The 12503-nt window shown below is 35.0% G+C and overlaps 2 protein-coding genes across 5 annotated transcripts in view; one reads left to right on the forward strand and one right to left on the reverse strand.

Annotated features, from left to right (window-relative positions):
* The window catches only part of vti1a (vesicle transport through interaction with t-SNAREs 1A), a 133302-nt gene extending 128851 nt beyond the window's left edge, over positions 1 to 4451 (reverse strand). For both annotated transcript variants that reach the window (XM_028029748.1, XM_028029749.1), the window contains exon 1: positions 4288 to 4451. In XM_028029748.1, coding sequence (XP_027885549.1) covers positions 4288 to 4381 — 94 coding nt within the window. In that variant the 5' untranslated portion in view covers positions 4382 to 4451. The remainder of the gene's footprint in view (positions 1 to 4287) is intronic.
* Positions 4398 to 11711, forward strand: zdhhc6 (zDHHC palmitoyltransferase 6). Of its 3 annotated transcripts, none has more exons than XM_028029746.1 (11): positions 4398 to 4535; positions 6049 to 6577; positions 6719 to 6810; positions 7966 to 8125; positions 8219 to 8377; positions 8763 to 8816; positions 9029 to 9196; positions 9618 to 9659; positions 10731 to 10879; positions 10957 to 11003; positions 11093 to 11711. In XM_028029746.1, exons 2-11 carry the CDS (start codon positions 6311 to 6313, stop codon positions 11191 to 11193), a joined length of 1239 nt encoding a protein of 412 aa, XP_027885547.1. In that variant the 5' UTR covers positions 4398 to 4535; positions 6049 to 6310; the 3' UTR covers positions 11194 to 11711. The 3 variants fall into 3 exon arrangements, with proteins under 3 accessions (XP_027885547.1, XP_027885548.1, XP_027885546.1); XM_028029747.1 differs by lacking the exon at positions 4398 to 4535 and adding an exon at positions 4541 to 4738 and having other exon boundaries at positions 10734 to 10879; XM_028029745.1 differs by lacking the exon at positions 4398 to 4535 and adding an exon at positions 4542 to 4738.
* Positions 11712 to 12503: the final 792 nt, after the last annotated feature.

The following is a 12503-nucleotide window of genomic DNA, read 5'->3' on the forward strand; positions in this document are numbered from 1 at the left end:
ACAATAGTCCTCACTGCTTTTGGTCTATAAAACACATCAAGGACAAGATTGTGCTTCCATGTACCTAGGGTTTTATAGAAACCAGAATTTTACACAAATATAAACCAGAGCTGAAACGATTCCTCGAGTGATTCGAGTACCTCGATTATTACAATTCCTCGAGGAAAATTGATCTGCCTCAAAAGTCTCATTATATGTGTTCCGGCCGGGACTTGGGCTCTCACTTCCGCCTGAGTTGTTGACAAAAGCTAAGTGTTAGCAGCATAACATCCAATTTGCACAGTATTTAAAGTGGCTAAAACAAAGAAAAGTAAAAAAAAGACCAGCATCCTGAATAAATATTTGTTTTACTTTTTCTTTACATTAAAAGAAAAAGACTACAGCATTATGATTTGATCAGCCAGAGATCAGAATTGACCAGTTTTCACCTGATCAGTGAATCGAAAAGGTGTAAAAACAACGACATCCCTGACATTGCTTTTGAGTGTTAAACTGACACTGCTTCAGTTTAACACTCCTTAATCCAGTGATCCAGTAATCCAGATAGTGATGTATTACCATCACTATCACATGATAAAATCCCTCCCCAAATGATCTGGGTTTATGTACAAGGAAATGTTAATTGTCCCCATGAATATCCTCATGAATGCATAACAAATCAAACAAAAAAAAATCACTGGGTTTGACAATGAACTGGAAAATCATAGTACAACTTTATTTTAAAAAAATTTCCAAATCACAAAGGCTTGTTTAACATTTTTCATAAGTGTTAAACAAAGGATTTGTAAATTCAAAATAAATTTTAGATATGTTCTTACAAGCTACTCTCAGGCAGTAGTTATATGACTAAATGTATTTTACATGAATCAGAAGAACTATCTGGAAAAATGTAAGAGTATTTTAAAATATTTAAACGCAAGAGTCAACAAAACTTCTAACTCAAAAGCAAATCACAAGGTCGATGAGATGGGGGCTACAATGTTAAGAAAAAAAGAAAGAAGAAGAAGAAAAAAAAGCTAACCCTAGATCGTCATTTATTATGGATCCATGGGCCAAGATTACCTTTTGTCAAATACATTTTTAAAACCTGTGTCCAACCTCACAACGTACACAGTAAACAGCCAGAGGCGATTGAGAGAAAGGTGAGATTGTGCTCTCTCTCCAACTCAAACTCAAACAGGAGAGGCGTGAAATATGTATGGATATTTACTGAGACTACAAACTGCTGACGGACACATGAGGAGTTTTGCACACAGAAGTCAAGTAAATAAAGAAGAAAGGGCTTGACCATTTTTCTTCCAACTTTGACTTGTGGACAAGCCAGAAGTTTAGAAGTTGTCCCACTGTAGAAAATCAAAATTTATACCTAAACGTAATTTTAGACTGTGGTAATTAGCACGGTAGATATAGTAGTATACAACCTCACATATTTTACACTTAGTATCATAAAGTCTTAACAAAAAATGAACATTATAGACAACTTAGAGGCAGAAGTTCAAAAAGGTCACAGGTCTTTTAGCTCCTGCAAGAAATAACTCAGATTTTGAGCACATAATTTCTTATCTTGAAGGCAAGAAACCATTAACGCTTACTGTATGTGCGTCCACAATTGCTCAGCACTTACACATGTAATGCAACATTTACATTTTCAAGACACTTTCTGCGAAGATCTACTGCAAAATACATACAAATATATATTAAGTATTTATATCTCAACACAAACATACAAGCCGAGTGCAGACAAGCAGGGAGAACTTTTGCTACCATTTCTGATGGGTTGTAAACAAACACTGTGATTTCCAGTTTACTTTTTGCATCATGCTCTGCCTCTATCATGCTCTTTCCAGGCACCTTGCAGCAGAAACTGAAATTGCAAGAGCGTATTTCACACACAGAATCTCTAAAGAGGCGTAAACAAGAGACTGCAGACCTACATTTTCTTGGAGAAATAGGAAATTGCTAAGATTTGTCTTTACATGTTTCCAACTAGTTTGCTAGGAAGATGATAAATATGATCATCTACATCATATTGTAGTCATCGACTACAATGCCAGTAAATTGTTTTACTGGCAGACTGCTTTTGAACTATTTGTTTGCATCAGTATAAGAATTATTTTAACTTCTTAATGTCCACGTTAAAAAAATGATAAACAGTGGTGCTTCACGGTGAGTTGAAGCACCAAACTTCTGTAGGCAGCCACCTAAAAGCAATCATGTAAGAGCAAATAGTGCTCATACATTTCACTGTACTTTAATAGGCAAATTTTATGTCATGATGAATAAATTATCTCCAGGAAAACTAGAAATCAATGTTTTGAATACTGTACATCCAAAAAAATGAAAGATGGCGCTGTTTTTCATCACTTATTAATGGAAAATAAGAAAGATACATATAGACAGCGCCTTGGAAAAGTATTCATATTTTATTGCAACAAACATTCAGAGCATTCAAGCTTGGAGAATAACTTAAAGAATTACACTCATTGTACGACATACTCAAATTATCAACAAAATATGAATTTTAAACACTTGGTTGACACAGAAAATGCTGTAACTTTCCTTGCTTCATTTAATTGATGTGTCATTTTTGTACACCGAAGTTAGATTTTTGAATTACAAGTCAGAAATACAACAAAAACAATCACTACAAGGAGATTGCTTCCAACCTATGCTTGAAAACAGTACCAATATCCCTGAACACATTATTACCACTGTGAAACACAATGGCACCATCATGCTGTGGTGGTGCTTTTCTTCAGGTGTGTTAGGAAGAGTTGGTAAAAGTTCGAGCATAAATCTTAAGAATCTTTGGAAAGATTTGAAAACTTCTGTTCATAGACACTCTCCATGTAATCAGACTGATTTTGAACTATCTCTCAAAAAAGTGGGTAAATGTGTCTGGTTGAAATAAAAAAATAATTCATGTTGTTTCAAATGTGTATATTTGCAACTGACAGGTAGAAATATTTGACAGAAAGAATATGTTTAATCATTAGGGCTGCAAACATCCTAAGCAAACCTTTATTTATGGATTAATTTGTTTTGGCTTCTTTGTATGCTTAGATTACTTGGTTTGTTTCCAACATGCCTGCTGTAAATTTTATGTGAATGGTCCGTCAGAAAGATTTCCGTTACAAAAAATAGTGACAGGTTCAATACTTATTTTATCATAAATACACAATTGCAGTTTTATTTTTGGAATGCAATTGCATCTACTTGGATATTTTAAAGTATTGAACACCAGATAATTTTTCATCATGTTATAGTTATATTTATCCTGTGTTTATGTTAAATTTCCTATTTGACAAAGAAGATCACTCACTTCACTATCACCAAGTCTGCCTAATGGTATAAATAAAATTGATTGATTGATCAATCAGTCAGCCAATGGAAAAGATTGGCCTCAGGTCCTGAGAGTTTAAAGTCTTTATTTCTCACTATTGTTTGATCTAAAGACCCATTCAATAAATTAGAATATTATTAAAAACTTGTTTTATTTTAGGTACTTTATCACAAGTGAAACACTTTATGAAGATTAATTAGACACAGAAAGCCTTTATTTCTTTATGTCTGTTAATTATGAAGATTTCACACATAGAGGTAATGAAAACATGACATTTAAAATTACAATGTTACATCAGACTAATAAAAAAACTATTTTTAAAAACAGAAATGCGGTCTTAATGACAAGTATGTTTAACAACAGCTTAAAAGTTATTTTCAAAAGGTACTTTTAATCGGACAAATTATATTAATCGAGATATATATTCTGATTTATTGCATATGACTTCAATTTAATCATGAATTGTATTTTTATTGACCACTGTTCGGTCCTTAAAGTGCTTTATGAATGAATTTTAACTTACCATAATATTGTATGATATACAAGTTATTGAATTGCTGTATCACGTTAAGTCGTTTGATTTGACAAACAACTCATAATGTTTTCTGCACTTTACTATATTTAAATGCTTTCAGTGTTTACACATTTCACTTTATTTAAGACACAATCACCATGCACATCCGGCTGTTAAATCCATCAAATAAACATCACAGGAAAGCGTTCACATTCAGTTTGTTATTTAACAAGCAAGAACAGGAAAATGTGACACAATAACAGACTAATATTTTTTTTCCCTTGAGGAATATCGAGTGACTGTATCAAATCACACAACCAGTAAGCTTCACCTGACACTACAACCTCCTCCTCTGAGCTGAGACACGATAGCTAACTGACATCTTAGCTAGCAACTCCCCGAGTCACGTTAACAAATTTAGCTCTCTTACCTCCACTTAGTTTAGGAATTTTGCCAATTTTGTTCGTTACTTCTGCGGTGATAGTCCCAAAATCCTGCTCGTAGGTCTCAAAGTCTGAAGACATCTTCGAATAATAAGTTTAAACACAGAAGAAGCTGTCTGGTCGGCAGTTAGCATCGGATAATAACAACAAGTCTCGAATGGAGTCTTTTCCTTGAGTAGCAACAAAAAGGGCTCGACAAGAAACTAGACTTGTTTTTTTCCCCCAAAAGGGTTCGGTGAGTCAATAGCACATGTCATTCACCTTAGGCTTTGTGGATTATGCGTGATATATTTTCACATTTTTGAGGACTTAACGAGGTTTTGAAAGAAATTTCTGCTGATATTTAAATGTATTAGCGTCTGGGTGACTATGATGAGCAAGGTTCCCACCCTGTGTACACAGGAGAAATTGAAGGAAAAAAGCCAAGGAAGTGGCCAGGTTTGTAATTTAAAGTGACAGCTTTTTTGCTATTCTACAAATACAGTTTAAATGCGTAAACGGATTTGTATTTGTGATAGCTTTACATCGGTCTGTTTCATCTATGTTTTTTGAAAATGCGTCGGCTTGTAGCGGTGATCGTGTTAAAACTGGTGGAGGGGAAGCTAGGATATTTAACGTTAGTTTGCTATACAGCTAAGCGGAGACATCTTCATTAGCATGATGTATTTGATAATGATTCACCTGCTGACGTGGAAAAAACATAGTTTCCTTTGCCTCTAATAAAAAAGTAATCTGCATAAATTCGATTAGTTTTGTTTTATGTTTATTTTTGGTTCGAAATTGCTAGCTTGGCAGCAGGAGCTAATTAGAAGCCAATTAGCACTGTTTTATATTTATTTTATTACGTTTCCTTTTAAACCACTGACATACTCGTTCAGTTTCCCTTACGTAATATCGTCAAAATAAATATAAAAAAACAAGACAAATATAGAAATTTTAGTCCAAATTTTGAAATTCTGTCAAAGCTGAGTAATGATGTCAGGTGTGTCACTGACATGACAGCGATTCATTTTAAGCTTAGTTTAGGACAGAAGTTAGAAAATCCAAATTTTCACTTAGTCTGTTGGTTTGGAAAACAATACTGGTGGCTTTCAATTAACTTTAATATTACTTATTTGTTTATTTATTAGGTCAATTCAAAAAGCAAAAGTTATAGATTCATTCTGCACAGTGTTGTATCTCAGATGTTATTAAAGGGGAAAAACGATGTTTAGCACAAACATTTTAGAGTAGTAAAACGTATGTCTGTGTCAAGATGTCAGGTATCCTGTTGATATTCCCCCTTTTTTCTTCAAACGTTTTCTTTCCCCTCAACTTTCAATGCTTGGATACAGCACTCTATGAACAGACAGCTTAAATAAAAACATTAACTCTTTGTAACTTCCCGTACTTACTGAGAGTCTCAGTGACTGTCTGCTGGACCATTTGTCAAGTCAGCATTCTACCTCATGATTTTGTTGGCTAGTGGTTCCTAATCCAGCTTTTACTGATTTTCTGAAAAGCAGAATGTTGAGATTTCTGTAACTGTAAACCACAATAACCAAAACAAATAATAGTAACTACTTGAAATCAATTGCAGTCTGTGATAGATTTAGATTAATCAAGAACTTTCTTGATTTTGTTTTGAATTTTGTTTCTGAACTTTTCACTTATAACATAATATGTATTGAGATACACCTGTATAGTTTTGGACAAGAATTTCATTGCACATATTAATTTGTTTAAATATGTTCATTTTTCCTTAACAGATGGGGAAATTTGAGTCTCTCACTGGGATGGTGTGTTACAGATGTTGACAGAAAAGGATGCTGGACTTCATCACTGCAAGGATCAGGGGGACTCAAAGATCCCAGGTGACTCGAGGCCAGGACTGCCACGTGTTACAGAGTAGACGACAAAAAACATGTGCACCGCTGGCTTTGCAAGATAGCAGTGGAAAAGAGTAGCACACTGAACATTCATTTCAGGAACGGAACCAAAAAGAACGCAAGTTATCTTCCAGTTTAAAGGATGAAGTTCCTGTCAACTTTTGTGGCATTTGAGAACCTCCATGAGGTTCGGCGGTTGTGCCACTGGGGCCCAATCATAGCACTGTCTGTCATCGCTATATGCTCAACCATGGCAATGCTGGACTCTATTATCTGGTACTGGCCCCTGGACACTACAGGGGGCAGCATTAACTTCATCATGCTCATCAACTGGACTGTGCTCATTCTCTACAACTACTTCAATGCTATGTTTGTTGGACCAGGATACATTCCTCTTGGCTGGAAACCTGTAAGATTTATTTTTTTATATATATATTTATATATTGGTGCTTAAGCAATAGAAACTATATAATACCCTCCAAATGTTCCTACACAGTGGTAAGTCATTTCATTCTAGTTCTGTTACTTGTTGTTTTTAATTCTCAAACAGGAGAATCAACATGATGCTCAGTACCTACAATATTGCAGAGTTTGCCACGGTTACAAGGCCCCTAGATCCCACCACTGTCGAAAGTGTAACAGGTAAACACCTGCACAAACAAACCTTGGTTATGTTTTTCTTTTCTCACCTATGAATTCATTTTTGAGCTTGGGGGAAATGCTCTGTGGCAGGAACTGAGCCGTTATCGGAGCTCCCAACTGCTGGACAGTTGGCTTATGTTTACACCTTTTGCTGTTATGTAAGGTGCAGCTTGTGAAGACTAATCCAGCACCTGGATTATGCAGTTGACACAATTACAGTGTCTAATGCATTGAAACAAAGTGGAGTTACTGCTCATTGTATAAAAGGTCTGGATGGGATTTAATGTAAAATGTATTTAAAATATTTTTCAAGACCTTATTTTATTGTTTTCTACATGATAAATATCAACCTTTCTATAAATAAATTGCTTCCAGATTGTTTATGAGGGTTTTTAATAGAAGTTGTAAATTCATCCATCCGTCCTCTGACTGTACATCCATTTAGCCATCTGTAAATCCATTAAGTCTTTCTTCTATAATTTTATGACCAGACATCAATTCACAACTTCCAAACATCATCCTTCTATCACTAACTCCATCTATTAATCTATCCCTCTATCCATTCATCAATAGTATGTACCCATTCATCTCTATCTGTCCATCTTTATGTCCATTAATCTATCCATTTATCACTTTATTCTTCCATCAATCTGTCATCACATCCGTAATTCTGTCCGTGTCCATCCATTCGTCAGTCTGTCCCTCCCTCTTCCATCCTGATAGCCTGATTGGTAAACTATAGCTATCTTAAAATTGGGATGAACTTTTGGATTTGCATTTTAAAACAATAGCCAGAAATTTAATGCTAAATCTGGAATTTATGGAACCAAGGCCAAGACTTGATAAGAACTGCTTTTCTTCTCTTAACAAGTTTTCATTATTTGGTAAAAAATAAATAAATAATAAATAGAAGAACTACTACAACAGTAAACTGTTGTCAGAGGTTTATCATCCAGATGGAACAATGTACTAAATAAAATTTGGTTCACATTGATAAACTGGATGCTAATTAACTATGCTACTGTGTTCATTCATCCACATATTGAGGGCCGGGTTTTATGTTGTACTTTTAGTTTAATGTCTCTCTTTTTTGTTTACATATTTGACTCTGATTCACTGTGAAGGAGAATCACTGTGGTTTTTCCTGACCTTCAGATGTGTTATGAAGATGGATCACCACTGCCCATGGATCAACAACTGCTGTGGCCACTTAAACCATGCTTACTTCACTAGCTTCCTGCTGCTGGCTCCACTGGGATGCTCACACGCTGCCATTATCTTCATTATGACCATGTATACACAGCTGTATGAGAGGGTAGTTATTACTTCCACCTCACTCTGCCTGACTTTCTTGTGTTTTTTGCAGCTGTAGAAAAAGTATCAAACCTCCTTTTTTTCTTATCTGCAGATATCATTTGGTTGGAGTACAGTAAAGATTGACATGAGTGCTGTGCGTCAGTTTCAGCCCCTCATGCCCTTCAGTGTGCCTGCCTTTGCTGCCACTCTCTTTGCCTTAGGTTTGGCATTGGGCACCACGATTGCAGTTGGAATGCTTTTCTTCATTCAAGTAAGTAGTTTGGTTTTTTTTTTCCCTGAGCTTTGCATTTGGCATTTCCACTTTACATAAGTTGTTTGCCATGCAAAGTTGCAAGTGACATGTGCATTTAGTTGGAAACATGCAAAGCCACAATAAACTATGTAAGCCACACTGATGTTCAGCAGAGCTGTATGTTTACTCTCAGTATTGCTTCCCTCTATTTTTGGACTTTCTGTTATGTTGCAGTGTTTCAGTGGCATGCAAGCTAAGGATAACTGAGGAATATTTCACTTTAAGGATCCAGAAATGAAACATTTTAATAGCAGCTGAAGCTATAAACAATGCAATGACTCTGTTTTTACACAAATGTACCATTATTATCGATTTAATGATAAATCATAATGTTTTTTTTCAGATGAAAGTCATTCTCCGTAATAAAACCTCAATCGAATCCTGGATTGAGGAAAAGGTCAGATTTATTATTTAATGTGATTAGTCTTTTATTTAACACAGTTTCAATGTTTCCATTTAATAAAAACTATTTTTCTAACACATTTTCTACATTTTATTGTCATATATGGCTATTATTTTGTTGTATAGATGGCTGTGTTATTGCAATCCACTATATTGATTATAAAAAATAAATGCCATGTACTTGCCACCATGTTTTTTTCCCTTTAGGCCAAAGACAGAATACAGCATTACCAAACAGGGGAGGAGTTTATCTTCCCATATGACCTCGGCGGCCGCTGGCTGAATTTCAAGCAAGTCTTCACGTGGTCAGGGACACCAAAGGGAGACGGCATTGTGTGGCCGATTCATCCCAAGTGTCACCAGCACACCTTAACTGTAGGTTCTCCATATTGGTTGTATTATAATGTTCTGCTCTTCCGTCAGTCAGTCAGACAGTGGTTCTCAAAGTCTAATTAATTGTTTCTATGTTACGCAATCAAATTATCTCGTCAATTGTGACATCACAAAGCATTTTAAGGCAAATCTGACTGACCTTTGTTGATCTATCGACACATATGAGTATATCATCTGATATTCTCAATTATATATTATTAATTCTAGCAGTATGAAATTAGAAGATCTCCACTTTGAAAGATTGGCACAGGCTGGAAATGTTGAGTACCACTGTGTTAAGTAATAATTCTGAATCTGATGTTTTCTTTTAACTAAATATTTATGAGGCATTAATTATTTATGTTAAATGGTACTTTGCAATAGTCATGACCTAAATATGTCCTGTTTTTTGTGTATTTTACAGATAGAGCAGTTGAAGCAGAAAGCTGATAAAAGAGTTAGAAGTGTAAGTACCTGCTAAATCCTTATTTTGCCATAAATAGGTTGGCAGATTTACAATGTAAGATATTTATTCTCCATGTACAGTGAATCTCAAAAATGCCATGACCAGCATTGATAATGATTACATTTTAAACATTTTCTGCCATTAATGGGACATACCATCTATTTTGTACAACTTAAAAATAAACCAGTTTATGGGATGAATGTAAAGACACTTACAATTACCTGGTGGCATAAATGAGCAAACTTTTTAGTTAATACCTCATTGAAGGACCTCTTCATGGAATTTTAGCACTCAGTTCTTTGTTAGAAATATTATACAGCTATTATCTTGACTTGCACTCAGCCCTAACTCAGGATCATGTTATGTCTAATTTTGATTTTGGATTGATTAGGAAACTATTAATAAATTGAAATTAATTAAAGATGATTAAATGGTAAATTGAATCTAAAGGTGTCTGACCAAATTATTATTCTGACCGTGGCACAATAATGCAGCATGGTTATTCTTTTTTTTTCTTTTGATTTCATATTTTTTACTCCTAACAAATGTTTTAATTTAATTTTCAGTTGGATTACACATGGTATACGTTACATTTAAGAAGGAGGAAAAATTAGACCAGTTGTCATGGTCACAAAGCTGTCATTTTTAACAGGATTGTCAACATTTTTGAGTGACTTCACACCATATGTTTACGTTATATCTAATTGTTCTTTTTGAACAATTAGTTATAATTGTTCAAAAATTATATCTTTTTGAAGCTGTTCTTCAAAAAGATATAATTTGAAGATTATATCTTCAAATATAATCTGTTATATATCTTAGCATATATAACAGCTAAGATATATGATCTTAGCTGTTATATATGAACAGCTAAGATTGTGAACATCTTAGCTGTTCACAATCTGAACAGCTAAGATGTTCAGATTGTGACAGTAAATCCTATAGAAGTATAAAAAAAATTGCATTTGTTTTGGTGAAAACAAACTATGCGTGTTACAATCTAGACAAGTAAAAAACTGAACGTCATAATCGGATCAGCAAAATAATGTGATATGTGTTTGCCTTGACCAGCAGGTCCAGTACCAGGTAGTGGAGGATTATAATGGAGCCTGCTGCCCTCTCAGCAAGGGTCTACAAACCTTTTTTAGAACCCCTTGCACTGAAGAACCCAGGATCTCCCTCAGTAAAGGGGACATCATCCTGGCCACCCGTGGCACCAAGTATGTTCATCACACAAAAATGACCAGTCACTGAATGTAATTTATCCAGAAATCTGATTTTTTTTTTCTTTTTGTAGATGGTGGATGTATGGAGACAAAGTTTTGAATGAAGAGGAAACGAAAGGTAAACTGTTTAAATCTCTGTAACTAAAACATCTGTCTTTATATCAGCTTTGAACGAATCCTTTCTGGCTTTTTCTGCTTTCCTTTTAGCTGGAGATCGCGTGCGAGGATGGTTTCCGAGAAGATGTGTTGAGAAGTGCCATTATGACACAGCTGCCAATGATAGCACCAGTGATAAGAAAGTAAATTAATTCATCCAGAGGCTTTCTGAGGTGTAGAAGAGTTAAGCTGAACAGAATGTCCATCTACTGAAGATGTCTTGCCTCAGGCTGCAGGGCTCTACTCAAGAATTTCCTACTCTAAATAAATGTCACCATGTTTTTTGGCATAAATTGATTTCAAAGTCTTACTTAGCACTTGCTGTTAAATGTCTAAAAAGGAATAATACTTTGTGTGAGGGTTTGGTTTGTCTCCTCTAACTGTAATGAAAACCCAGTAAGAGTCTTAATTTCCAAGAATTGCCAATTGTGTGACTTTATTATGATTATGTGATTGTTTTTCTTTTTACTTGAATCTCTGTCTTTCTCTTTTTTAAAAAACTTTTGTTATTTTTTCTACTTATGCAATGCCCCTGCCCAGCTAAACCCAGGGCTTCATAATGCAACTCTTTCTACAATATGGAAATAACAATTCATTACTTTTATTTTTGTAAAAACCAATTGTTTGCCTCAAATTATGAATTGCAAATTAAAAGAATAATCTTCCATAAGTGTTTTTTTTTTTACTTTAATTTTGTTGTTGCTTGAAATTTCCTCATTTTAATTCCTAAAAATTGTCCTAAGCTTTAAGAAAGTATCCTGGAAAGGAAATTATGCTTGCTACAAAGCTGGTTCTAAACATTTTTAAAATTGCCCAAAAGACATTTCAAATTCATTAGAAATTTCAGAGAATCTGGAGTTTATTATAGAAAATTCTTGTGTTAAAGATGACTCTTGTTTAAGCATTTAATAACTACAAGTCTGCTCCTTTTTTTCCCCTTTTTTTGTTTGATGGGAGAAAAAAAAACATTCATTAACAAAAGGTCCATTATGGAGAACCGCAACCTACGTACAAAAGATTGTGAGGTAAGATCCAATCAAGATTTTGGGTGAGGAATCCAAGCTACAAAAGCTGGACAATCACAGAATATGGGGTAAAGCTTTCACAATTCCCTGTGTTAAGTTGTTGCCTAACCATTGATGTTAGTAGTACCTGAGTTGAACTAAGCACTGTTGCTCAGTGGTTCGAAGTTTCTGATGTTCAAAGACAGGGCAGCCATTTACCAGGAAGGCATTTCATGCTTCCCTCTGCTGAAGCACTTAATTGACATTCTGATTTTATACTCTAGCAGACTACTGTGTTTGACTGGCCAACACACTGGCCTGACTTCACCCCACTAGAGAATCTATGAAGGAGGATCAAGGATACCAGATCCAGTGAATGCAGAGGAGCTAAAGGTGGCAGCCAGGTTTTCCTTAACAAATCAGAAAGCACTCAGGCTTTTGACCTCCACACTTCTCTG

Source organism: Xiphophorus couchianus, chromosome 10, assembly GCF_001444195.1.
Source record: "Xiphophorus couchianus chromosome 10, X_couchianus-1.0, whole genome shotgun sequence".
Classification (NCBI taxonomy): domain Eukaryota; kingdom Metazoa; phylum Chordata; class Actinopteri; order Cyprinodontiformes; family Poeciliidae; genus Xiphophorus; species Xiphophorus couchianus.

Excerpts from the sequence above, each read along its gene's own strand:
- zdhhc6 (XM_028029746.1), top strand. The coding sequence starts at position 6,311 with ATGAAGTTCCTGTCAACTTTTGTGGCATTTGAGAACCTCCATGAGGTT. Across the intron at positions 6,578-6,718 it reads TTCCTCTTGGCTGGAAACCT|GAGAATCAACATGATGCTCA; the intron begins GTAAGATTTATT and ends ATTCTCAAACAG. Across the intron at positions 6,811-7,965 it reads CACTGTCGAAAGTGTAACAG|ATGTGTTATGAAGATGGATC; the intron begins GTAAACACCTGC and ends CCTGACCTTCAG.